A 25,075-nucleotide genomic window follows, 5' to 3' on the forward strand; every position below is an offset into this window, starting at 1 on the left:
GCTCTTCGTTGTACATCAATAACAGGAGTTGATTGTCTGTGTCCAGCGTTGTGCTACCGATCTGTTTGTTGGTTATGTGTGCACGTTGGTGTTTGTTTGGGGTTAGGGTGGTGCTCTGGTTGCGATGAAGTTTTCGATTGTCACGAGGTGTTAATGTTTTTATTTAAGTGACCATATTGTGAAATAGATTACATTACATGAACTTCAGTCTTTATATTTATGTGTTATAATTATTTTATGCAGCAACATATTTTACCGATATGTGTTTTGGACCCTTGAAAAAACTTTGTCACTGGGGTCCACTTACAGCTTTGGGTAAGTTCGGTATCAGGTTTTGGCAAAGATATTAAATTATTTTTACTGCGACATGGATTTTCCCTTTAGTGATTTATGCCGTAGGGGACCAGAGGAAATTTGCAACAGCAGGCAGTAAGAAAAGCCTCAAGTACTGTCATATCCACCACCCACACTGTCACTATAGCCTGTTACCTTCCGTCCATCCCTTTACTGGACTCAAATGGGGCACATATATGAGATGCAATTTGGTAACAGGACTGAGTTTTACAAATTATCTGCATACATTTTCATTTGTGACCTCCAAGAATGATGGCAGAGCATTAACATCACACTTCTATTGTAATGAACACTGCCCATTGAAATGTGGGAGTTGCCTTTATTCCTACTTGGACATTGTTGTCTGAGACATAGGATAGGCCTATTTAATATAATTATGGCTTAATGAAGCAGGCCTTTTTGAAGAATTTAGAGAATGAAGGAATATTGAGATATTGTTCTGAATAGCAGTGTTTATGTACCATGTATCTGATCTTTTTTATTCATGTGTAGTTTGTGATAAGTGTTTAGTTCACTCCAAGGTGAAACAGTTGGTGTGGTGGATGCATATTTGTAGAATTACAATGACAAAACTTGTTTACAGCTATAATCAAGAGCATATCACTTATGACAGTCCACTGCAGCAACATGTGGTGGCCTCCTGCTGAATCACTTGGAGGCTTGCTCAACTCTGCTATATTCATTGCTCTCAATGGCCTTACATTGTATAACTTCATGAGTGCCATCTATGAAGGACCAGGCTACTTACCTACACAATGGAAGCCTGTAAGAATTTATTGGGATAGCTAATGATAAAAGAATTCACTGTAAGATATGTGATCAAAGTGTATTCAGCCTCTTTCTTTGTCTCATTCATGGCATTGCCTAGGCCCAACCGGAGGATGTTGTTTATCTCCAATTTTGCAACACATGCCAAGGTTACAAGGCACCTCGAGCACATCACTGTCGCAAATGTAAGTTGGTATAATAACTTCTAATGCACATCACTTCACTGTCACATTTCTAAGGAAATTTTTATTTATAAGCTTCCTTTTCAACCATGCATGAATGACAATTTGTTCACTGTATCCATGTGTTTTCCCACTATAATAAACTGTACTTTGGGTAATTGTATTTTAATGTGTGTTTCTGTTTAGAGCCTTTACTTTTATACTAAATTAAAAAAAGGTTCATATTGGACAGTTTGGTGTACCAATTTATGTGAAATCCCTATTTTTCTACTCCCTAATTTTCTATGTCTGTTTCAGTAAATATTTACCAGGCTGAAAAAATGATTGGATAAAACTTGTAGGCACTACATTTAGTACATTATATTCATTTAATGTGTTGTTTTAGAGGTAGTAGGAACATGGGTTTGGAGTATGTCTGTTTCTAATATGCTCTTCATGTTATGAACCTTGTTTGTAAATGTGATGTATTCCGGCATACAATGTCATTATAATGTGTATTTTGTACCAACTGTAATTAACATGTTGTTGTATGTCCACACAGGTAGGAGAGCATATAGATGTAGGGTAAATTTAAAGTGTTTTATTTGCTCATAATTATGATATTAGGATAGAAATGTATGTTATTTGTTGTTAAGACAACAGTTTAAGCACTCAGTGAAAACAATGTGTCAACATCAGCTATGCAGTTCTGAGGCAGGGAGCTAATACTTCATATTAATTATGGGGATACAACAGTATGTTTAAAAATACAAATCTGTATACACATGGACAGGTCACACATCATTTCTCATGCTACTGCCATCAACCTTGGGTGAAGATAAGACTTCCAGTTGCCCTGCCTTTATGTGTGTAGAAATACAAATGTGATATAGTCGTAGTTGTAGGTAACGTTGTACACTTTTCAAAAGAAGTAATTTTTTATGTTCTTACCCTTAAGACAGCCTTCCGATCAAACCACATGGAGAGAACTTTATTCTGGCACCGTGTTTGGTAAGCAGTACTACCAATACCTCGTGCCATGTGCTTTGCAGCCCCTATTTCTTATTTTGTCTGTTGTCTACCTGTTAATTTTGGTATTGTCACCACCTTACGCAGACACAGGAATTTTTCTTGTGACTTTTAACTCTTTTAAAGTTGCTATGGTAATAGCAGAAAGGAAAGTCATGGACATGTTTTGTAATTTCTGACTCAACTGTTTCACATTTTAAGAAACAGTGTAGACAGTAATGAATCCTTAAAAATTTAGGCAGAGTAATCCTAAAATTAAGATATATTATGATTTTGTCTTGCAGTATGGTGATATGACATGAAAATACAAACAGTTTTCTCTGCATTTACTTCCTCACAGACTTCCCTTCTGTCATCTGATAGAGTCTCCATTTTTCTTTATTAATTATATTTGTATCCAATAAATTAACATCACCAACACAGACCAAAAATGATGTGTTCCATTCCTCTTTCTTTTTGTCAGACCTTCCTAATGGCATGTTCTAAATCATAGTTGAAAAGCAATGGTGATAAAGCATTTCTTTGAATAAAAATGCATCAGACAAGTGTTTACCTTTATGGAAACACATACACACAAAAAAGGACTGGAAAGGATTACAAATGCATTTTGTTATTTTTCAATAGTTGCTACATATTGAATCCCAAGCTGTGCTGTCCTTCTTAAATTATGCTTTGTGTTGACTTAACAGTAAATGACAGTGATGGTTCTGAAGTGTCTTGATTTGTTATTAACTTAAAACGCATGTGTGACAGGTGGACGGTGTGTGCTGAAAATGGATCATCATTGTCCTTGGATAAACAACTGTGTGGGTCATTTTAACCATGCACACTTCACAGCCTTCCTGCTCTGGGCAGTCTGTGGATGCTTACAGTCTAGTGTTGTGCTGTCCTGCTCTCTATACAGAGCACTGAACAGGGTAGGTGTTCCAGGTGGAAATTTAACATAAGTAATGCAATAACCACAAGTTAACATATAAAATGACTCTCACTATCTTACACCATATATGTACAATATATTCAGTTACTGAGTAGAATGACTTAGTGGTTATGTCTCTTAGTCTCAGTAGGTATTTGGTTAGAATCTTTGTTAGAACACTGGCTGTTCTGACTCTGGTTTTACTCCTTCCAGATTAATTCCAGGATAGGACCTTGAAGTAGGCATTGTCACTTCCTCACTTTCTTTAATATATTGGATACTGGACTTTCTTGACAGCTTGGCACAGTAACATACCCTTGACATGCAGCTGTTGCTAAACTTGTGTGATGTGTTGCACTGTTGATATTTTTAATAAATACTGCATTTTAATCATGTTGGACTTTTCATACCCTATAAGCAAATAAAAGTCCTTTTAAAATTTAGTAATGTATGTGAAAAAGTTGCTTTCTCTCGTATCTGTTGAATTGTAAAAGAGCCTTATGATGGCTGTTAACCTGAAATATGTTGCCTTTAGGTAAAATATTTTATTATTTAAATATATATCTTAGTTACTAGTTGATTAAATAAATTATTTCTTGTAAGATGGACTTATATTTTTACATATTTGGTAGATTATCATATGACAGGATGCTAATATATTAATGCAACACTTTCATTGACTCTTCAGAATACCACATGAAATTAAATTGTTGGTTTAACCCATTGAAGCCAAAGCTCGTCTGTATATTTAATAATTCAGTTCCTTCTGAAAAGAAGGCATAACTTGTTTCTGCTACAGAGTTATTGATTATTAAAGTAAGTGATACATACTGTCCACAGATCACGAGAAAAACCCTGCTGAGGGAAGTCATTTCTGGTGCAGTGCGGGGGGAATGTTACTTATCAGCTGGACTAGAGGGCTGCTATTGGTGGAAAGTGTGATACGTCAGAGTTTTACGCTACTACACACAGAATGAAAACATCAACCAGCTAAGAGTAGCGTGTAGTGAGTGCACCTGTACTATGTTCTGTGGGTGTTGCGATAATATTCTAGATTAAATCACTGTGCCGCTGTGAGGTAATCTTAAAGCTGTACCCATTAAAACACACGAAAGCCTGTCATCTGTTGTTCATTCAGTGGTTGTGGAACGAATGCTTTTAGGATCGGTCATCACTCACTGCGAAATCTTGCGCATTCGCATAAATCGAATTCCTAGCAGGGATTTTCTCCTGATCTGTGGACTGTAGTTACCACTAGGCATTGGTACTATAAAATGATTTATCCAAAGAATGCATCAGAATTTATGTGTTTATTTCTATAGGTATGGTACCATTGTTGTGGAAATGGAACAGAACCAATGGTGACATTGTCTGTAAATGCCCTAGTATTTTGTGTATTTTGTCTGGGGTTGTCCATTGGTGTTGTCCTTGCTGTAGGCATGCTTCTTTACTTCCAGGTAAGGCACTGTCCTTTGTAAATGCAGTGTTTGGTTGAAAAGCAGTGATGTACAGTACTTATCTTCTGTAATGACTAAAACATTCCAAACTTTTCATGTGAATGCTGTAAAAAATGTAGATGTGTTTGCATCCCATGATGTTCATTTAGTTCTTTGCTTGAGTCAGTGGATGTCAGTACAAGCTGAAAATCAAGGCTGATCATTTTGCTTATTCTCAATACTAGAAGACATTTGAAGTTGGGAAGCTAACAATATGGCAATATTGCTAAAATAATGCATGATTGCATGGCTACTTAGCAGTTATTGGGCTGTTGATATTTTCAAAATTTACGTGTGTGCTGACTAACAATATGCAGATGTAATTTTTTATGGATTCTGTAGTGGGAATATGGCAAAGCATTTGTCTGAGGGTACGAGAGATGCTTGTCAAATTAACAAACATATGTTTAGCAAGTATTCTCACATGTTCATGGTTATTTACAAGAAAAGGTTGAATTTGTGAATCAAACTTCAAATGTCCATAACCTCTTCAATATTGTGAATATTCAGATTTATTACCCCTTATTTTTTACTTTTAATGACCTCCTGAATGTAGATGAAGTATCACCTGTACATCATGGGACACTGTATATGCACACTTGTAGAGTATATCTACTTTCCTTAATATGGACTGAAACATTTTATTAATGGTAATAAAAGTGTGGTTGATTACTTACATTTGTTGAATATAAATATTGTTTTGTATTATGGACAGTAACATACATTGCACTTGATAATAATTGTGTGCATCTTGGAAATTAACATAGCATCACTTTCGCAGCTGCGGGCCATTCTAAGGAACCAGACAGGTATTGAGGACTGGATTGTAGAGAAAGCTCACCATCGTCGTGGTCCTGGTGATCGTAAATTTGTGTATCCATATAACCTAGGCTGGAAGAACAATTTGAAACAGGTCAGTTAATTGCTCATACTGTAAAACCCTTCAACTTGTATTTATTTTTCATTCACACATTTAACACAAACGTTTCATAAACAGATGTATTTTTGCATAAACATGCCATATACCATGTTATGTATAGGGTGATTTTAATTTACATAACAATAAATGTGTTATGTAGGATTTGAGGTTTTCACAGCGGTGAGTCTGAAGATGACTGTCTTCAATAAATGTGTTGTGTTCTACTTCTAATGTCAATCTAAAAGGTGAAGATCCAAATCAGAAGGATTAGATGGATGAGATGTTTAGCACAAATGGGAAAGACAAGTAATGTGTACAAAACTTTGATCAGAAAATCTGAAGGAGAGGAGACCACTTGGAAGACTGGGTATAAGTAGGATTATAATATTTAAATGGAATTTAAGGAAAGAAGTTGGCAGGGTGTGAACTAGAATCATATGGCTCAGGATAGCTGTTGTGAGTATTGTAATGAACCTTTGAGTTCCATGAAGGACTTAATCAACCATTTTGTTCCTGGGATACCACAGTATAGCAAGTACATTTTTGTTTGTGGGTGTGTGAATGAACATAGAACTAACTTTGATGGTTAAATTCTTGATTGGCTTCCTAATAGCAATGCATGATCCCATTTGTGCAATCAGTGTCTTTAAGGTTACTACAGTAGAGTAAGTTTTGATAATTTGCAGTTGTGTGTTACTCTTATTATTACCATGTTATTGTTGTGTGTAGTCATAGTGTGCTATTTCCTGTTATTGTAGGTTCTGAATGTGACATGTGAACCAGTTGGAGATGGATTCACATGGCCTGTTGTTGATGGTTGTGACCAATACACATTAACAGTGAGTAAATTTAAGGTTCCTACACAGTTGGGCCCACTAGATAGAGCTAATCCCTATCTCCGGACAAAGTAAAAAGTGAAAGTCCCAGAATAAAAAGGCATTACCACACCATCCATCCGTGAGACGTAAAAGAATAGTATGTAGAAATCTCACGGATGGATGGTGTGGTAATGCCTTTTTATTCCGGGACTTTCACTTTTTACTTTGTCTGGAGATAGGGAGTAAATTTAAGTTCAGTTGAGTTCCTTTTAAAGTACTGTAAACCTAGATTATTTTGAAGTGACTGTATTTAGATAAATACAGTATTATTAAATTAATTGTAGCCCAACCAATAAGTACATTGACTTAGTGCAATTTCATATTTACAAAACAAGATATCCTATAAAGCAGAGCCTTGCAATGTTTCAGATGAGGGCCAAGGTCAGAAGAACAATAAATTGTATAAGTTGCATGCAAAACTTCTCAATTTATTGTTTATATCTTGTTGTCTTTTTTTGTGATAACTAAGGACTGTCATATACATTAGTTGTGTCCAAAGAAAATATACCGATAGAAATAGATTTTCATCAGCTTTGATTAGCATACACATTATAACTGTTATAAAGAGTTTTCACATTCTGATAATTAACATCATGTACATTTGCTTCCATCTCGTAAGACCTTATGTACAATGATAGGAGAACTCTGATTTCTTCTGGACAGAACTACATTACTTTGTTGAAGGTCTGAAGAGGAAATATTTTTAATTTATCTGCAAATCCAACTTTGCTAGGGCTAGTCATAAAGGTGCATGTTTTTATTGAAAACTTCCTGTTTGACTCAGTGTTCCTGGTTTTGTGATAATGTGAAGTGTTTATGTGTTACTTTTTTTTTTTTTTTGTATTTTTATTTGTACAATAAAGCAAGAACAACAAGAACAGAAATGTGAGAAACGTCAGCGAACTCGTACATACACTGTTGTGGAGAATTACTCGGGGTCTTGGGCACCTGTAACAAAAGGCTGGAGGGTGCTTTGTCATCCTCCATTGACAGATGAGCCACGCATCCCATTGCAGAAGGAGAACACTATTCTAGTCACACGCTGGAGAAGGTCAGTGTTATGATTGCTCTTCATATTTGTTTTGGTGAAACAATTAATTTAATTCCCTTGAGTTTTTGTATATTTTTTGATTAAATTCTTTTAATTCTGTTTTATGCCTAATTGCGATTTATTAAGTATTCTTTACTGGAATAAAAGAGAACTTATACTGAGGACAGGCATTTGATGTGGGAACATTGTTTAAATATTTTATGCTGGAAGTTGTAGAAAACATTTGGTTACTTCTTTTGACATTTATATCTTGTTTCTTCCTACAAAGTACTAATACTTTGCTGATGCTATGTTTAGCATAACAATATAATACAAGATTTCTGTCTTCTGGGTTATTGCGCTGTGTAGCCTGGTCGATGTTAACCAACGTTTCAGAGGTCATACTGCCTCCGTCATCAGGGTGATGATGACGGAGGCAGTATGACCTCTGTAACTTTGGGTAACATCGACCAGACTACACAGCGCAACAACCCAGAAGACAGAAATCTTCATACTCACCGCTGTGAAAACCTCAAATCTTAAATATAATACAATAATGAGCATCACTTTTTCTAATTGTTTGTGAGAAAGAAAGTATAATAAATCGAACAAAATCAATTAATCCTTCTATGTAGTGTTTCAGAAAAATATAAAACTTTTGGAGAAAAGTACTTACTTTTTAATGTGTGATGTACTGCTCTTGAATATCTGATGTGGTTTTGGAATAAAGACACCTGCTGTGGAAACTGAGTACATATTATATTTCCATACAATCTTTCATAATTCCATATTCCTCATAACATAATTAATTTTTGGAAAGCTGAAGGGAAGTTAAATTTGGTAAGCAAACCACAAATTCTTGGAAAATGGCTCTCTTCTGGGTTGTAGCACCATGTAGCCTGGTAAAAGTTTATCATTGTTCCAGAGGTCCTTGCTGACTCCATCATCATTGCCATGATAATGAAGGCATCAAGGACCTCTGAAACATTGTTGAAGTCCTACAAGACTACACAGTGCTACAATGTTGCAGACAGCCATATTTGTACTCACCATCATGAGAACCTCAAATCCTATTTATAAATTCTTTATGTTTATGAGTAAGTGGTGAATTTATGAATAGACGTCATTCTTATGTTGCAGATACTGGCTGTTTGGAGAAAAAATTCAACATGATGGTGTTAAAAAACGGGAACGAGGCTGGTTCCCTCGTCCCTGCGTTGTTGAGTTGGTTGAGGGAGTGCCATACAGTGAACAAGACAAGGATAAGTGACTAAATGTTGGAAATTAAGGTGCTGAAGGCAGATGTGAGCACACAGAACATGATTGAATGTACATCTGGGATGGTTTGTGACCATCATATTTTCATTTAATGTTCTTTGTAGTAAACTGCACATACTTCCAAAATACATATCCATGTTTTCAGTGAAGATTTAAATTGGTAAATTATACATCTGTTTCAAGTCAGAATGTTTTTAACATGTTCCTTAGATACTTTATATTTTTGAGGTTATTATTGAGGTACACATACTTTCAAAATGAGTTTTTATGTTTCGAGTGGTATATCTTTTCATAATTAAATACTGTACAGCTACATGGATTGAAATTGAGAAATTGTTTTGCAATATTTTTGATATGCTAAGAGATTAATTTTCTGTAATACCTGAAAGTTTTTACAGGTTAACGCTTGAGGCGCACATACTTTCAAAATATGTTTAAAATGATACTTCTGGTTGGAATATATTCAGTGGCATAGGAAACCATTTATTTTTCTGATCTGTTATTGAAATCTGCTAGTTACATATTTTTAATTTTTACTAGCTAGCTGTGAATTTTGTATTTGTGTCATTTTGCTTGTAATGATCATAATCAGTATGTGTAGCTGACAACATGGTCTTAAGAGTAGTATTGTATTTTGGCAGTAATACAACTGTGAATGTGTGGTATTCTAGATTGTAGCAAAATTTGCTTTTTCTTGTTTTACAGACTAGAGCTTGTCCTTTGATCATGTTGAAATTTTTCTTGTAAAAATAAAATATAGTCATTGTTCACTCAGTATCTGTAATGATATTTCTTGATACAGGAGTGACTATAAATTGTGATCTGTTGTCTGTAAGGTATAATAAAAGGTTTGTTATGAGTGGGAAAAATTAGAAAAGGTATTTGTTATGATGGTATATGTACAGTGTCTGGTGAATGTGAGGGTTGGGTGAGACATTTCTGGAAGCGGGTGTCACGTAACATGTTTGGGATTCCCGGATTTACATGGGATTTTTTTTTCATGAGTGTGCTATTATGGAGGTTTACACAGCATGGCTCAGTGCTACATTGTGTGTGATGTGATATCTGTTAAGTCCATAACATTTGCAATGATGTCAGTGTCAGGTTCCTTTGTAATTAAAATATTCTCATACTGAACCCATATTCTTGTGTTGTGCTTTCTACACCATCTGATTGTGACTTATGTCCTACTCTGTGCTGACTCTGTATTATGTTTATTTTATGTTTTACTAACCAAGTTACCCTCATACATACTTTTTATTTTAGATTTGCTGTTACCCATGCAAATGTGCAGATTCATGGGTTCTGTGGAAATACTTAGGGTATTCTTACTAATTGGAGCCATACTGTTTTTGTTCTTATCATGGAATAGTAGTTAAAATATGGTTTTGTTTTTGTTTTGTTCTTTAATATGTTTATTTATTTTGCTCATATTTTCTACAAATGTAATAATGTGAAACAGGCAGGTATAAATTTTGGTTTAATTAAATGAATTGATTTCCCTGATGCCACTGATGACCTCTTGAGGTTGAAACGCGTATGGCAATAGTGTCATTTTTATAGTGTTAATAGTTGTTTGCTTATTTATATACATTTTGGTTGTTTTCCATATTCCAACTAATGGTTTTAAGATGGGTTTAAATGAATATATTTACAGTATACTGTGTGACTGATTTATCTACTTCCTTTCACCTGTGTGCAAGGGGTTTGACTTTTATTTCTCCCCCGATGTGGGTTTAGGAAACATTTCTTGTGAACATATCTTTTAGGCATCCTGTGTCTGTTACAGATCTCATGATTTGTCTTCATGTTAGTGGAACTCTAAGTTAAAAATAAGTTTCTTTGTCTCCCACAGTGTATAAGATTACATTCATGTCAGGACACTTTTATATGCATCCTGTGGTCATAAGTATTCTAAAGTTCTTCCTCTTTCCTTTTTGCATTATGGTATTTATAATAAGTTTCTTGTAAGATTGTTATGGTTCCTGTGTAGTCAACAGTTAGCTTATGTTTTATATAACAGGTAAGCAAAAATAAATATTTTTGTTTACTTAATCTTTTCTGTCTGACTTACATTGTAGAAGACAAATACTCATGCGTGTATTCTTGAGTACTGGAAAGTGTTTAATAGTCTGTGAATTTAATGATTGGTTAATGAAGATTTCCGGAAGTAGGCGTCTGGAACATGGTGTGGTTGTGCAGTAGGTAGTGACAATGTGATATGTGTTTATGGTATTATTTCTTCTCTTGTCTACGGTGAAATGTTTTCGTTTTAGTACTCAGATGACACTATCACATCGTGTTCAGGTAGTTTTAAAATGGTGGTCGAGTCTTTCGTTTGAAGTTAAATGAATACCTGATAAAAAAGTTTGCAGCTGATTGATCTTCCAGAATGGGGAATGTTTCTCCAGAAGATGATTTCCCAGGAAGACTGCTGCATCAGGTAAGTTTATTGTGGGGCATTATATGAATATATTTAACACATAGCTGGAAGGTGAGTTCTCCTTGGCGAATGAAAAATTATTGCAATGTGTGTTACAGTCAGTGTAGTAATTCGAGTTTTACAAACCGTTTTAATTATTTAAGGAATAAGTATGTGCCTTGAATAGATCATTTTTCAGTACTGGTGCTACATATACTAATGTGACATGCTTAAGTCTAGAATATCATTACTATTACCTAGGTGCCGAGGCCTTATGTTACGCCACGATAGGTTAGGGTTTCGCACTTAGTAAAGATAACGGTGTTAGAGCAACAAACTTTGCTACGTCAAAAGATTTAATTGTGAAAAGTACACAATTTCCACACCGTGATATTCATAAATGCATTTGGACTTCTCTAGATCGTAGCATGCAGAATCCAATATATCATGTTTTAGTAGATAATAGAAGACAGACAAATATAATTGATGTGAGGCTCTTCAGAGGAGCAGATTGTGACACTGACTGTTATCTGGTAGTAGCAAGAGTGAAGGAGCGGCTTTCAGTAAGTAGACGAACTAAGCAAAATTTCGACACAGAAAAATTTGATTTTAAAGAATTAAGTGAGGGAGAGGTAAAGGAACAATGTCAAGTTGAAATCTCGAATAGGTTTCAAATTTTAGAGACAGATAAAGATAATGAAAGTGTGGACATCAGCGGGGAGTGGGAAAATGTCAGAAACTGTATCAAAATTTCAGCCAAAGAGAAAGTAGGATACTACAGGAGAAAGCAAAATAAACCTTTTAAATGTTAATGTCATCTTGAGAAGACAACTTCAAAATATTTTGTTTTCCTTCACTAATAGGCTGCATTATGGGATAATGCTGAATTGCTGGAAGATTTGCTGCATGGGGAACAAATAGCACACATTAACAGTCAGGATTCTTGGGGACGGACTCCACTGCATGCAGCAGCCACAACAGACAACTCTCATTGTTTAGGAGTCTTACTTCAAGCTGGTGGTATGTTATCAGTTTCAGAAGTATTTGGATTAAGTGAAGAATGAACAAGAGCTTATGGGGACATTGATGAGATATCTTCTGTATCAGATTTCTTTCAAATATTATTTATATCATATTAAAATACAGTTTTTTCAGTTTTTCTCTTTAATATTATATATATATATGTTCTTTTCTGTGGTACGTATTTATAAAAATTGTTTTGCCTTATTTTTAGCTGACCCAAACATTGCTTGTGGTCCCAGAGGAGATAATAGAGTAAGTAGTTTGTTGAGTTTGATGTGTGTACTTTTTCATAGTAGTACAAATGAAACTTACATAGAATTAGGAATATTTATTTATTTATGTATGGTTTGGTGAATGACACTTTTAATACCTCAGATAAAATGTGTGGTTGAATGATGGGATGATTAGTGAGTAATAAAGGAAGGAAGCAGTTACATACTGATTTAAGGTACTGCCCTGGAATTTCCCTAGAGGGACTGAAGAACACTATGAAAAACTTCAGTATGAATGGTTAGTCTTTTTTCAACATGTGTTGTCCTAAATATGAAGCGTGAATGCTAACCACTCATCTGGAGCATGTCGTATGAGTCATGTTTTCCTTCTAGACACCTCTTCATGTGAGCTCAGAGCATGGTTATGTAAGCAATGTGAAATTGCTTCTTGCTCATGGGGCAGATCTTGTGGCTCGTGACAACAGTGGCCTCACACCACTTGATATAGCAGAGAAGTGTGAGCATATGCAGTGTATGCTGATCCTCAAACAAACAGCTGGTGAGTACTGAATGGACTGATACACTGGTTCAGGTCTTGGTTGAGGAGCAGGATAGATGTTTCCTTTCTATGCTTTAAATAGGGAATTGAAGTTGTGATTACATGATGAAGGCGCAGGTGTATTTAGTACTGAAGAATGTAGTTTTCTGGGTTGTGATACCTTGTGGTTTGTAGGTTGTTACTAATGTTTCAGACGAATATTGATAACCTCCTACAAGACTATGCAGCATCACAATCCAGAAGATGATAATGCATATTTTCACCACCATGAAAACATAAAATCTCAAATGATGTAATGAAGTTTGTAAAACTTTTGCAGTTGCATTCTTCAAATGTAACTGAATTTTACTTGAGGCTGAACTTTCTTTCATTATGATATCTTATCCTCAGATGTCTCATTATTTGTAGGTACCTTTTCTTTTTATTTCATTGTTAGTCATTAAACAAAGATTCTTCTACATTTATTACCTATAAATTATATGCTCATTATTCTGTGTGTTTTGGAAAAATCTTGCAGCAGGCAAAACTGTTGCCAGAACTTTCTATTCCCATGAAGATGGCTGTCTTCTGGGTTGTGGTGCCATGTAATCTGGTGAACTTCTACCAGACTACACTGCACTACAACCCAGAAGACAGCCATCTTCTGACTCACCACCATGAAAATCTCAAATTTGACTTAATATTTCTGTGAAGTTGAAAATCAGAATTTTTTTCATGCCTTGTTTTCATTGTAATTGTTCATGTCTGCTCTTGCTTTACCTCTTTTATGTAATATCAAGAATATTCTGGTTGTAGGAATGTGAGTTCTGTGTGATGGTAATGGTACTTGATTGGAATTTATTCCACACTACAAGGCTAGGAATGTGAAATTATATGGAGTTAGATAATGTATGTATGGAGTCTTTCCATGATGAAAACTGCAAACTTTAATATTGTATCAGATACATTTAATATAATTTGCAGAGAGGCATTAATTCTCAACCTTGTACTGTATTATATTAAGCAGCCTCTACATCATATTGAGTAATGAATGTTTCAAATAAAAGCTACATCTCTCAGTGATATCTATATTTTATGTATGTTGCGGGGTTTTTTTTAAATAAATGATTAGCCATATGCTAGGAAATTTATGAAGTTTGATTTGAGATCTTAGTTGGTACTAACAATGGATCAATATAGAACAGAATAAAATTTTCCCAGAAGTGTAGAGTGTAAGTGAATGATACAAAATATAATTAAAAAAAAAGTGTAGAAATGAAACATGCATATAAATAAAAATAATATTTTCATAATGTGTTCATAGACTTCATGCGAAGAATGTGTATGCTGTAAGTGGATTACAAAACTCTTTAACAGCTGAATGACATTGTAACAATGACAAATGTGGCAGCAGGTTTGCTGGTGTCAGTTTTGTTTTCACCACTTTGAAATGTCGCCTGCAGACACAGAAACCTTAGGAAGGCTATATAATACTTCTAATGTGCCAAGATAATAGGGGAGGAGCTTTATTTTTGAAACCCCACTCTAGAAGTGATTGGACTTAGCAGCATAAGATGTAGCAGTGTAACTAATGATGAAGTGAGCAGAAGAAAATTGTATGCATTTAATAAGTGAATGTAACAAAACATATAGAGCAAAATTTCTTTGTGCATGTTTCCTTATGCTGGTGAATATTACATTAGGCCTACTTCTGTTACTACTTCATTTTTACTCTTCTTTTTCTTCTTCTGCTGATGCTGCTGCTACTACTACTACTACTGCTACTACTACTACTACTACTACTACTACTACTACAACTACATCTTCTTCTAATGAATATTTTAATAATTATTAACACTGGTAGCTGAACCTGAAATTTCAGCATCACTAAACTTAAAGCCCACCATTGGTTACATTATACAACATGATGGTTATGAATGGTGAATTGGTAAGGACTTGGAAGGAAAACTATGAAATGTGTAAGAATAACTGATGTGTGGACTGAGATTAAACCTCCAGATGTTCTGAGTGGGAAGCAGAGGTCCTATTTCCTGCACCTGGTTGGCATTATGTCTGTATTATGCTAATCTTAATTTGACTCTTACTCGCATAACCCAATCTGTCTTAACTGATAGATAATCTAGTCGGCTGCGTATTGTTTTTAAACTCAACTATCGATTGACAGTTCTGTCAGTGACATTGACTCATATCGTGTAAAGGCCTTTTATATTTGTGCGTGGCAATTTTCATAACAATTAATCACTATAGTTTTGCAAGAAGGATGCAAATTGAAGATTCAAAGACTGTGCAGTTAATTTGATGTATAAGCTAGAAGCTGCAAAGGACATGAATGGTTAAGTGCACAGTGCAGTGGTGGAGTAGCAATGCAACGTCTTCAGCGCTTGTTCTTTACCACCACAGAAGCTAGAAAGAACACCACTGTTCCTGTCAATGCAGAAGCAGCCTTTGAAGCATGCAGTTACTTCATGAATGATGTCACCCCAGGCAAGTAGACCTTTTACGGCTTCCGCAGTGTATTGTTGGACAGATTAATTTACTATAATTATTTACTTAGTACACATCCAAATTTGAAGCTGTTGTGACAAATCAGACTTACATTCTTGAAGAAATTAAGAACATTGAATTCGGGAATGGCTGATGCAGTACCGTTCAGTTCAGAATCTTTTATTTTATGTGGGTGTGAAGATTGGTTTCTGACCCTGTTAAGTGGAGAACTTAGAATCATATATCATGGTGTTCCAAGGACCATATTTGCTTTGTTCTGTGTCTAGTTTTGGCAGCGGAACAATAGACATTGCAATGCTCAGCATCAGTTTCCCAACATTGTGTTGTGTGGTTTGTGAGCTTCATCATAGCATTATTTGCTGTCCTTTATCAGTGTCAGGGTGCTTAGTGTTGTGTTGCCAGCATCATGTTGTGTGGCATTCTGATGCTTAGCTCCTTTTGATCAAACTTCTTGTGTTGGTGTCACTGATATAGACTTTCTGATGCCCAATATAAACTAGCATTATGTCTTATGATGTAAGGTAGGTTGTAGATTGGATTGTTCTACGTTTGGTTAGGTTCGGTTAGATAGAATTCAGTTTGAACTATATTAGTTTCCTCAGACAGCTCATTGTACAAACAAAATTGTATATTTATGACATAAAATATAGACCTCATTAAGGGCTACAGCATTTATTTGAAACATTTTTAAATATCAAGTATTTAAAGAAATGAAAATGAATAATTATGTATCTGTCAACAATATATGCCACTCTGTGGTAGTAGCTTTTGGTGCTTCTTTCTGCCACAACAGTATGGCACACGGAGCAGCTAAGAAAGAGTAAGGATCATAAATGCATGTGTTATTTTCAAGTTCAACTGTTGCTTTCTAAAAAGTATACTTGTTAGTGTTGTTTTGGGTTTGAGATGTTAATGTGCTGTACTTTATTTTACTGTACCTCAAAGAAAACACAGTATTTATTCATTACAAAGATAAACTGGTTAATGCTGTTTCAGGAAATAATGCATCTTTATTCTGAGAATCATATGAAACCCATAAATACAAAATATAGAGTTCTTAATTTTAAAGGTGGCAGTACATATAGTTACCAGTGATCTTTAAAATGTTAATAATAAGACCCATTTTATTAATTAAGTCTGAAACATTGAGTAATAAAATCAGTTGTTTGTCTAGAGTTGTGTATAGAATTTAGTTGATGGTCTCTTCTGAAATGTACTTTAAAATTTTATTCTACTATCCTATACTATTATTGTAGCATCTGTAATAATTGCTGTTTGCATTCAAGCAAGGGGTTTAGTATTGGGTTTCTTGCTTACCTACATATTTAAATTGTGTTTACAGATGCAAAGGAGACATCACAGCAGAAATTCCATGCAGCCCTACGGGATGCATGTGCTGCAGGCGAAGTGTCTGTCCTCAAGAGTTTATTGCAGCAGCTGGGATCAGAAGCACAACTGGTTGTCAACATGGCTCCTAGCGGCTCTAATACACTCTTGTTCTTGTGAGTGTTTCGTACTTTGTATGAGAAGCAGCATAGTCTTGCAAATCTTGAAACTGATTTTTATTCCACAGTAAACTCATATACTTCACATAATCACACCTGTATGTTATCCGTATTCGCAGAATGGAAACGGCATTGAAAAAAAGACTGTTTACCAGTGTTAGCACTTAACAGTGTTTACTCAGAATAGCATAATTTTACAGCTGTTGTAAGTCTGATTGCAAAGCATTTATTTTGATGGACATCATCGCAGTGTTGGCCTTTGATTTAGTGATCATATATCCTTGTAAGTGCTTCTGTTCGTTCACAGTGTTTATTACTTTTCAGAATTCCTTATACAGATAATGAGAACTTCTTATGTTTTCTACAGGGCATGTGAGATGGGTCGAAAAGAAATTGTAAAAGCTTTGCTGGAACATAATGCAGATGGCAGGATACACCCAGTTACAAAATACTCTCCACTTTATATTGCTTGTTACAATGGCAGGAAGGATATTGTTGAGCTGCTTTTGAAGGTGAGGACAGTTTAATGTAAAAAATCTTATGCCTATTAAGTTGGGTTAATTATGGAGAACTTTTGCAAAAAGTGGCAGCCGTGGTTGAATTTTAAGTTATTAGGTATGTCCCAAAATTCACACAACCTGAAATGTAAATGTGCTAGTGCTGTAGGGAAATTTTAGTGCGCCATATCCAGTGGCAGGGCTAGTTGCTTTGCGTCCCGCTACGGCCGGGGCTTGACGCTGACCACTCATCCCCATCTGGTGCCAAGGTCAAGAAAGAGTAGGAGCTATAGCTCTGCTCCCCCCAAGTGCCTGCATAGGCATGTAGCGGGACGCTTTACTTTACTTATACTCAGTGGCAACACTAGACTCTTGTTATTCCAGTAAGTTGGTGATTTTACATATTTTCTGTATATTTGTTGCTCTTTATTCACAGTTGAACCTTAATGACTGTTAACTTCTAAGGAGGACTCTTTTCTATGGGGTTAATAAATTGTCAGTGAATGTATTTGGTGTCTTTATATATCAAGAACAGTGTGAGCCTGTAATCGTTTTTTAATACCAGCATTTTTTTAATTTTCAGAGGTTTCCTGGACTGGTACAACAACACACAGTGGAGCGCTGGTTGCCGATACATGCATGCTGCATCAATGGTCATGTCAGTGTGATGGAACTGCTCTTAAAGTTTCCTTACCCATCTCACTTAATGCAGAAGTTCAGGTGATTGTAGTTACCATCGAGATAGAAGCCATGTGGTGTAATTTTTATATGCTCTTTGTTCAGAGATTACAGATATTTCATATTGTGGAAGTCAGACTTGTTAAATTTATCCCTGAAACTGCTCTGTGAATTGAAATGAAATATGTTATTGGAACTGCCTAAACATTGTCAGGGAAATTACATTTTGGCCTGTGTCAAATTAATACCTTAAACCACAGAAATGATGTTCTCTTATCAAACTTTTCTTTTAATACCAAACTAAGCCTCGCCTAATTAATTTTGCCTTTTTTTATAAACCTTGTTTTAAAATTTATTGCATTTGAGTTATTTTATGTTCATAGAAAATATCTGCTTCTAACCAGAATTTTCTGTTATGTAACTTTTCTATAATACAGTTCTTTGGTGTATGGGCCCATATAAAACATAAAGGATGTTAGAAGAAGAAAATATTACTTTTTATCATTTGTTTCACTATTATTGTTCTTTGATACAGGGATCCAACAGGAGAATGGGAATATGAGATGCCATTTGATCTAAATATGAAAGATGTGAGTGGCCAGAATGTCGTCTATGTCGCAAGTTTCCTTGGAAATTACAGAATGGTAGACATGCTGCTAAAATTTCGAGTGAAGGCTTCTAGAATTAAGGTAAATTTTAGTTTTTTGTCTCCTGGAAGTCCTAATTTATACTGCTAGAATATGCACTGAATATTACAGATATAATGTGGGGTTTCCACAGTTCTTTAGCTGAAAATTATAGATGCTCTTGTGTATCAGGAAACTGACCAATTTATATTTCTTATTTATCTTTGAGTTAATTTTTGTTCAGTATTTATAACCAGTCTGTATTTACAATTCAGAAAAAGGAGTTACAATTACAGTTTTGATTAGTACATTGTATCAGTTGATCAGTTACAGAAATAAAACCTTGACAATGAAATTCGTAACAGAAAATACTGTAACGTGACATATCTTTGTTGCAAAATAGTATTTCACTGTCACAGTTGTTAATTTTTTGTTGTTGTTTTATTGTCAGTGTGTTAATTTCCACCATTACTGTAGTTCCTGTAGTTAACCTTTTCACTGTGCATGTAATTTTAAGGTGAAAATCTGTACTTATGAGGGCTGGCAATTATATAGAAGTTATTGCTTTAAATGTATTCTCTGCATTTGCCTATTCAGATTGGTTCATTTTTAAGAACTGATGGTAGGAATTAAATATAGTTGTTTTATATCTACACTTATTCTGATTCATTGGTTTATTGACACAGATGTTTATAGTTTTGTTGGCTACAGTAAGACATATCAAGAAGTTGGTGATATCTAATTTTATCACAATTTGAAATTTTATGTAAGTGTAACTCTTTCCACTTTGCAAATTCTAGAATTCCTTATGTTACATTGTTTGATACTTATATCTGTATTGCTGTTGTCTTCAGACTGTGAAAGACCGGGAACAGAGTGAAGAAGAAGAAAAGAATATTACCGAAGTACCGAGTCCGACACGACGACGCATCTCTGACGGTATTATTTCCATCATGACTCGCCTAAATCTGAGCTGTGCAGGTGTTGATGGACAGGGGCCAGGAGGAATAGGAACAGTGGGAAAGAATGAGTGTCACCTAAGTCCATTGCAGTTAAATGTTTATTGTAACAATAACTGTGAGACAGCACTGCATGCTGCAGTGAGAAGCAAGCATGCTGATGTGGCCGGAATCCTCCTTCAGTGTGGAGCAGACCCTAACATCCCTTGTCGGCAGCCAGACCCAGTAAGTGACTTGTAGTGCTCTTGCGTATCTGTGTAGATGTACTTCTGTGGGGTGGAGCATGTATGTAGACAGTGCTAAATTTTTTGGTGAGAGACAAGCATGTTGATGTGGCAGGACTCCTAATCCAGTGTCAAGCATTCCTTAATGTCTCTTGTCGGCACTCAAGGTCCTTCAGAAAAGAGCGATATTTTTACGCATCTTAGTAGAGGAACTTCTCTTGATGAGCATGATGATATGTAAAGAGAGTAAAACAAAATAATACAATAAAAACATAAAGTGTGTTACAAAACATTAGGAAATAATAGGTGTCTTCAACTTTGCTTATTTTGGTGCTTTAAAAGTTTATTTTCTTGCCATGAATTAAAGTATCAAACCCCTTGTAACCGTTGTCATATGTTGATAACACCTATTTTCCTCCATAAATAGTGATCATATTAAACAGCATTCATATTTACATTAAAGCGTTTTTCAAGAACTTCTGTTTTGTCACTATTACTTCTTTTTTATTTCATACCATTACTTTCTGTACCCACTGGACAGTACAGTGCCATTTTTGTTTTCATCAATTCACATTTTATGATAGCCCATAGGAATGCAGAACTTGATGCTTCTTTGTAGAAAAATAATATTGAATAAGTCTGTGTTGTAGATGTCATATTGGTGATAAATAAGTTTGACAACAGTGATAACAGGTACCTGCTACTGCTACAGGTAATGGCAGATGCAGAAGATTCTGTTGCATCATCAGCCTCAACAGCACTCGTTGAAGCCTGCAGGAACAGGGACATCGGCATGGCTGACTTACTGCTGCGTCATTCTGCCCGTGATGATGACTGCAAGGCACTTCATTTAGCCACTTGCAACAAAGATGACATCCTCATTGCCAAGTTGCTCTCTATAAAGGTGACTTATCAGTTGTCATTATGGTATCAGTATTTTCATTATGAATTGACCATGTTCTATGAAACTCAGTGAAACCGGCATACCTTTAGAAACTTTACCATCTTGATAGTTTTGTGATCATGTTTGTTGATAAGTAAATTATGTGCAGGAATTAATATAATAGATACAAATATTGTTTTCTAGGCATACCCTGATCCAGAGTATAAGCTGAACAAAGCAGCAATGACAGAAGATGGCCTACCTGCCATGCCTCAGTCAGGCCTCACCAGTCTCACCTACAGCTCTCTGTTTCCAAATACCTCAGTCATGATCAATTGGCACAATCAACAGTGTGACCTATCTCAAGTCCGCAAACAGTGGTTGGTAAGTTATAATCTTTATTGAGATTTATGTTTTCACAGGTATTGAGAAATGGACGAGCAATCAAGTTTTGAAACCACCACAGTTTTGATGGAAGAATTAAGCATGTTACACTGTATCCTTCCAGAATGTATTGTCTTTTATGTAGTTAGGCATTTGTTAAAGAGAGGTTTGTAGTAAAGAGTTTTCTCATTTTAAGGATAAATTTTAGCTGCTTTTTGCCTTGACTTTGCATGTTTTTTTAATGTATATTGAAGTAAATACTCCATTTATGTAATTATGCTCTACTTCTACTACCGCACATTGAAGCTCCCATTATGTTGTTCCTTACAGGTAGATGCAGCTCTGAATGTGAACCCGAAGTTGAAGCTTAACCCTCGAAACCAAGATATTGTCTTGTATGCCATCACGAGGATAGACCTGTCAAAGAATTCTCTCACCTGGTTGCCACCTATCATATTTCAGCTCCCCAGTCTCAGGTACGCAGCCTTTAAAATCTGTTAGCAGACTTACAAAATGTATATGCAGTGGAAAATATGAATCACGTTTTATAAAAAGAAGACATTCGTGTTAATTTTAAGAACATTTTTAAGAGGAAGGTCATATTAGATACAAATAATAACCCCTTTCAGTCCAATGTTTTGGAGTGAAGTATATTCTCGTATTGCTTGTTATTATCCTCTAATTTAGGTTGATTTATAATTTAAAATTTTTTGTTTTAATATTCTTAAGTCCTTACTTCAAAGCAGTTGTTTATGTCTCTAGGTATCTGAATGTGGCACAGAACAAGATCGAGAAGTTACCACCATCTGGTGACCGGGCTACTGTTATATCACCCGCAAGGAAATTAAAGACTGGTAGAGGGGCTGCCATGCCAGAGAGGTGGGGATACACTGCTCCAGTGTTGGAGGAGGTCTACCTACAAGTATGTCAGTGTGTACACAGAGAAACTGTATTGTAGTTGTTCTTTTATTTGTGTCTACATTTTTAATTTTGAAACTAGGTTATGATCATAGGATGAACATGTAAGAATTATAAATTAATACAAGATTTTCTTAATCCTTATTTTACACTGTATAACAAGTTTCATTTTCATATGTTATGTTGATGAATCAGATATACTTGATGTGAGAACACATGAAAGAAGAATGAGACACTGTTCTGCATGAACTAACATGTTAAGACCCAGCTGTAAATTCAAATACTTCTCTGAAATTTGACAATTTTTTAACTCATGGCAAGGTTTTGCAAACAAATTTTTAACACACATTGAAATATAAATGTTTCAAAGAGACTTTATTATGATGTGATACTGTTTTGTGAGATAAATCAGTCATCTCTGATTATGGTGTGCAGGATCATTTGAAAAACATGGTACAGCTAGATATTTTAACTGCAGGCATTTAAGAAGGTGAAAGTTACAGTAGAAGTTTCCATCCGTGGTTCTGAATATGTTAAGATATGGGATTGTGTTTTGGTTTATTCCTGTGTTGAAGAGGATAGCACTATAGCACTGAAAGTTTGTGTTGTAGGACAACCGTTTGGATCAGATCTGCGAGGAAGTTTTTATGCTGCCGTTACTTGTGACACTTGATGTATCAAATAACAAATTGCATACTTTGCCTTATAACATGTGGAAATCTCCAAAGCTAAAGGAGCTGAATGCTGCATTCAATCTTCTCAGGGAACTTCCAACAAATCCGTCTGGGGTGAGTCTAATGACTGGATTTATGCACAGAAAGAAGTACAGATGACTAGTAAAATTTTTTAAGTATTATCTTTGATTTTTATGGCAAAGTTATGCTTTCATCAAGTACTTCATATTTACAGCAAAAATATTGAATTACTGCAGCCAAATAAAAGTATGTGTTTTGCTTTGAAATCATTCTATGCTGCATAAGATGAAGAATGCTAGATGTTTATCAGATTTATGCTTTAAAGGCAGACATATGTTTGTGACAGGAATCCCAAGATGCTGTGAGCACTGCCTCATCCACTGACTCTGGTAGGAGTGGCTACCAGTATGGCAGTGGAGAGACAGTCTTGGAGTTAAGTGGAAGTATGGATATATCTGTAGCATCTGATAATGAAGGCAACTCCACCAGTGAGGAGAATTTGCTGGATGCACACACACTGCACACTGCATTTGTAAAATCCAAATCTGTTCAGTAAGTGTTATTTTAATTTTAGAACAGGTATGGTCAACTTCTTTATGTCACTTGTATATTTCTTATCTAATTGGGAAGCCGTAATTATATAATTGAGTTCTGTATTTTTAAACTATATATACTAACTTCAGAGTTTTGTCATTACTTCTGGCTGTTGACAACCATTGAGATCTTTCTGGTATACTTGTAACATACCAGACACTACTGTATAATGATTAGCTCTCCTGAATTTATGTAGGATGCCGTGGTTTCAAAATCCAGAGACTGGAGACTTTTATTTCACACTCAGATTTTCATGTTTTTCCAGACTGTTCTGTGCCAGAAAGGTACCTGAAAGTGTCTCCCTTCAACTCCTTTTTTAATCTTCATTTGCACTTATCCTACCATTTTATACTATATAACCTGCACAGTTGACAGCACTTACTTAAATAAGCCAAGTATCATGGTACTTTGTGTTCATAACAAGAGACTACGATGGAACTGAACTGTGTGTTGTAACTTTTATATTCCTTCTCATGTTATCTGTACAATTGCATTGCTTTGTTGTCCATATTTTGTGTTCCTTTGATCATGTGTAATAAGCATTATTGACCATAGTTTTACAGTCTACCCTGCACTATCAGCTTATTAATATCACATATTTACACATTAATGTATCCTAGGTGTTACAGGAGGGGAGGTTATGGCCCGAAAACAGGCGGAAGCACCATAGATGATGATGATGAGGTGTTACATTCATAATATTTTTGCTTGAGCCTCCCCCCTCCCCCCTCCCAATCTCCTGCCTCCCTCGCCATCCTTCAGTGTTGAGAACTAAATTGGGAGTTTGCAATCCTGGCATTTAGTTGCTGATTGAAGTGTTTATTGTATTAAGCAATAGTTGAAGTAATGGGAACGTGGTGATCATTGGGTATGACATGGATTTTTAAGACAAGCTAGAATCATGCGTATTTACCTGCATGCCTTTTCCTTCTCGTATGTCTGACAGTAACTTTGTGAATGTGTGAAGTACTGAGCCTCCACCTTGTCTGTCATTGTTCCATTATTAGGATTAGTGGAGTATTCCTCATAGATTTCTCCACTTAAGAACAGAATCACTTCACTGTTCTCAAAGTTGATAGAGTATAAGAAGTTTAAATACAGAGGGGTTAGAGAAGCAACAACAGTTATGATATGGAAATCTGAAAGAAGCTAAGAAGCATCCTTATTGCTTGGCTTTGTAATTCAGGCAGCTTGATGTAACTCATCACAATATCTGGAGCCGCAGCGTAGAGGTGACAGAACAAATACTGCACCATGATGATGAGAATGAGGGCAACTGCTCCCAGCTGTCAGCACTGAATCTTGCACACAACCAGTTCACCAGTGTGCCAGTAGCATTGTCTTGTCTTGCAGTAAATCTCACAAGGCTGAACCTCAGCTACAACAGGTTTGTTAAATCATATTTCTGCAAAATGTAAAACTTTAGTCAGCAGAAGATTTACCTGTTCTGCGTCTTACAGATCTTAGTGGTTGTGGTATTTACCATTAAGATGATGTGTAAAAATACAGAGGTAAAGATAAGTTGAGCTGAAGCTGGAATGTTAATGAAATGCCAATAAAAT

The 25,075-nt window shown here is 35.5% G+C and overlaps 2 protein-coding genes across 6 annotated transcripts in view; both read left to right on the forward strand.

Moving 5' to 3' along the window:
* The first annotated feature begins 20 nt into the window (after positions 1 to 20).
* LOC110830387 (palmitoyltransferase ZDHHC6) lies at positions 21 to 9,972 on the forward strand. Its single transcript, XM_087361000.1, has 9 exons — positions 21 to 315; positions 938 to 1,119; positions 1,223 to 1,307; positions 3,066 to 3,229; positions 4,551 to 4,685; positions 5,506 to 5,637; positions 6,402 to 6,482; positions 7,385 to 7,572; positions 8,692 to 9,972. The coding sequence occupies exons 1-9, from the start codon at positions 261 to 263 to the stop codon at positions 8,819 to 8,821; spliced, it is 1,152 nt and encodes a 383-aa protein (XP_087217126.1). The 5' UTR covers positions 21 to 260; the 3' UTR covers positions 8,822 to 9,972.
* Positions 9,973 to 11,015: 1,043 nt separating this feature from the next.
* Positions 11,016 to 25,075, forward strand: part of Lrrk (Leucine-rich repeat kinase) — a 37,402-nt gene continuing 23,342 nt past the window's right edge. For 2 of the 5 annotated variants that reach the window (XM_087360990.1, XM_087360991.1), the window contains exons 1-17: positions 11,557 to 11,814; positions 12,115 to 12,271; positions 12,486 to 12,526; positions 12,880 to 13,045; positions 15,446 to 15,529; positions 16,893 to 17,052; positions 17,423 to 17,567; positions 18,136 to 18,272; positions 18,766 to 18,919; positions 19,711 to 20,040; positions 20,752 to 20,943; positions 21,127 to 21,306; positions 21,637 to 21,782; positions 22,069 to 22,228; positions 22,836 to 23,012; positions 23,266 to 23,471; positions 24,700 to 24,900. In XM_087360990.1, the coding sequence (XP_087217116.1) occupies positions 11,680 to 11,814; positions 12,115 to 12,271; positions 12,486 to 12,526; positions 12,880 to 13,045; positions 15,446 to 15,529; positions 16,893 to 17,052; positions 17,423 to 17,567; positions 18,136 to 18,272; positions 18,766 to 18,919; positions 19,711 to 20,040; positions 20,752 to 20,943; positions 21,127 to 21,306; positions 21,637 to 21,782; positions 22,069 to 22,228; positions 22,836 to 23,012; positions 23,266 to 23,471; positions 24,700 to 24,900 (2,771 nt within the window). In that variant the 5' untranslated portion in view covers positions 11,557 to 11,679. Of the gene's footprint in view, positions 11,273 to 11,556; positions 11,815 to 12,114; positions 12,272 to 12,485; positions 12,527 to 12,879; positions 13,046 to 15,445; positions 15,530 to 16,892; positions 17,053 to 17,422; positions 17,568 to 18,135; positions 18,273 to 18,765; positions 18,920 to 19,710; positions 20,041 to 20,751; positions 20,944 to 21,126; positions 21,307 to 21,636; positions 21,783 to 22,068; positions 22,229 to 22,835; positions 23,013 to 23,265; positions 23,472 to 24,699; positions 24,901 to 25,075 lie in introns of those variants that run through there. The other 3 variants (XM_022065243.2, XM_022065245.2, XM_087360992.1) reach the window with 3 other exon arrangements.

This window comes from Zootermopsis nevadensis, unplaced genomic scaffold (genome assembly GCF_977971745.1).
Source record: "Zootermopsis nevadensis isolate Lab colony 2312 unplaced genomic scaffold, Znev_1.0 Znev_ptg000050l, whole genome shotgun sequence".
In the NCBI taxonomy this organism is placed as follows: Eukaryota; Metazoa; Arthropoda; class Insecta; order Blattodea; family Termopsidae; genus Zootermopsis; species Zootermopsis nevadensis.

Bases quoted from the DNA above. Each gene is read 5' to 3' on its own strand.
- LOC110830387 (XM_087361000.1), top strand. From the start codon at position 261: ATGTGTTTTGGACCCTTGAAAAAACTTTGTCACTGGGGTCCACTTACA. The intron at 4,686-5,505 runs GTAAGGCACTGT...TCACTTTCGCAG, and splicing joins GCATGCTTCTTTACTTCCAG to CTGCGGGCCATTCTAAGGAA. The intron at 7,573-8,691 runs GTCAGTGTTATG...CTTATGTTGCAG, and splicing joins CTAGTCACACGCTGGAGAAG to ATACTGGCTGTTTGGAGAAA.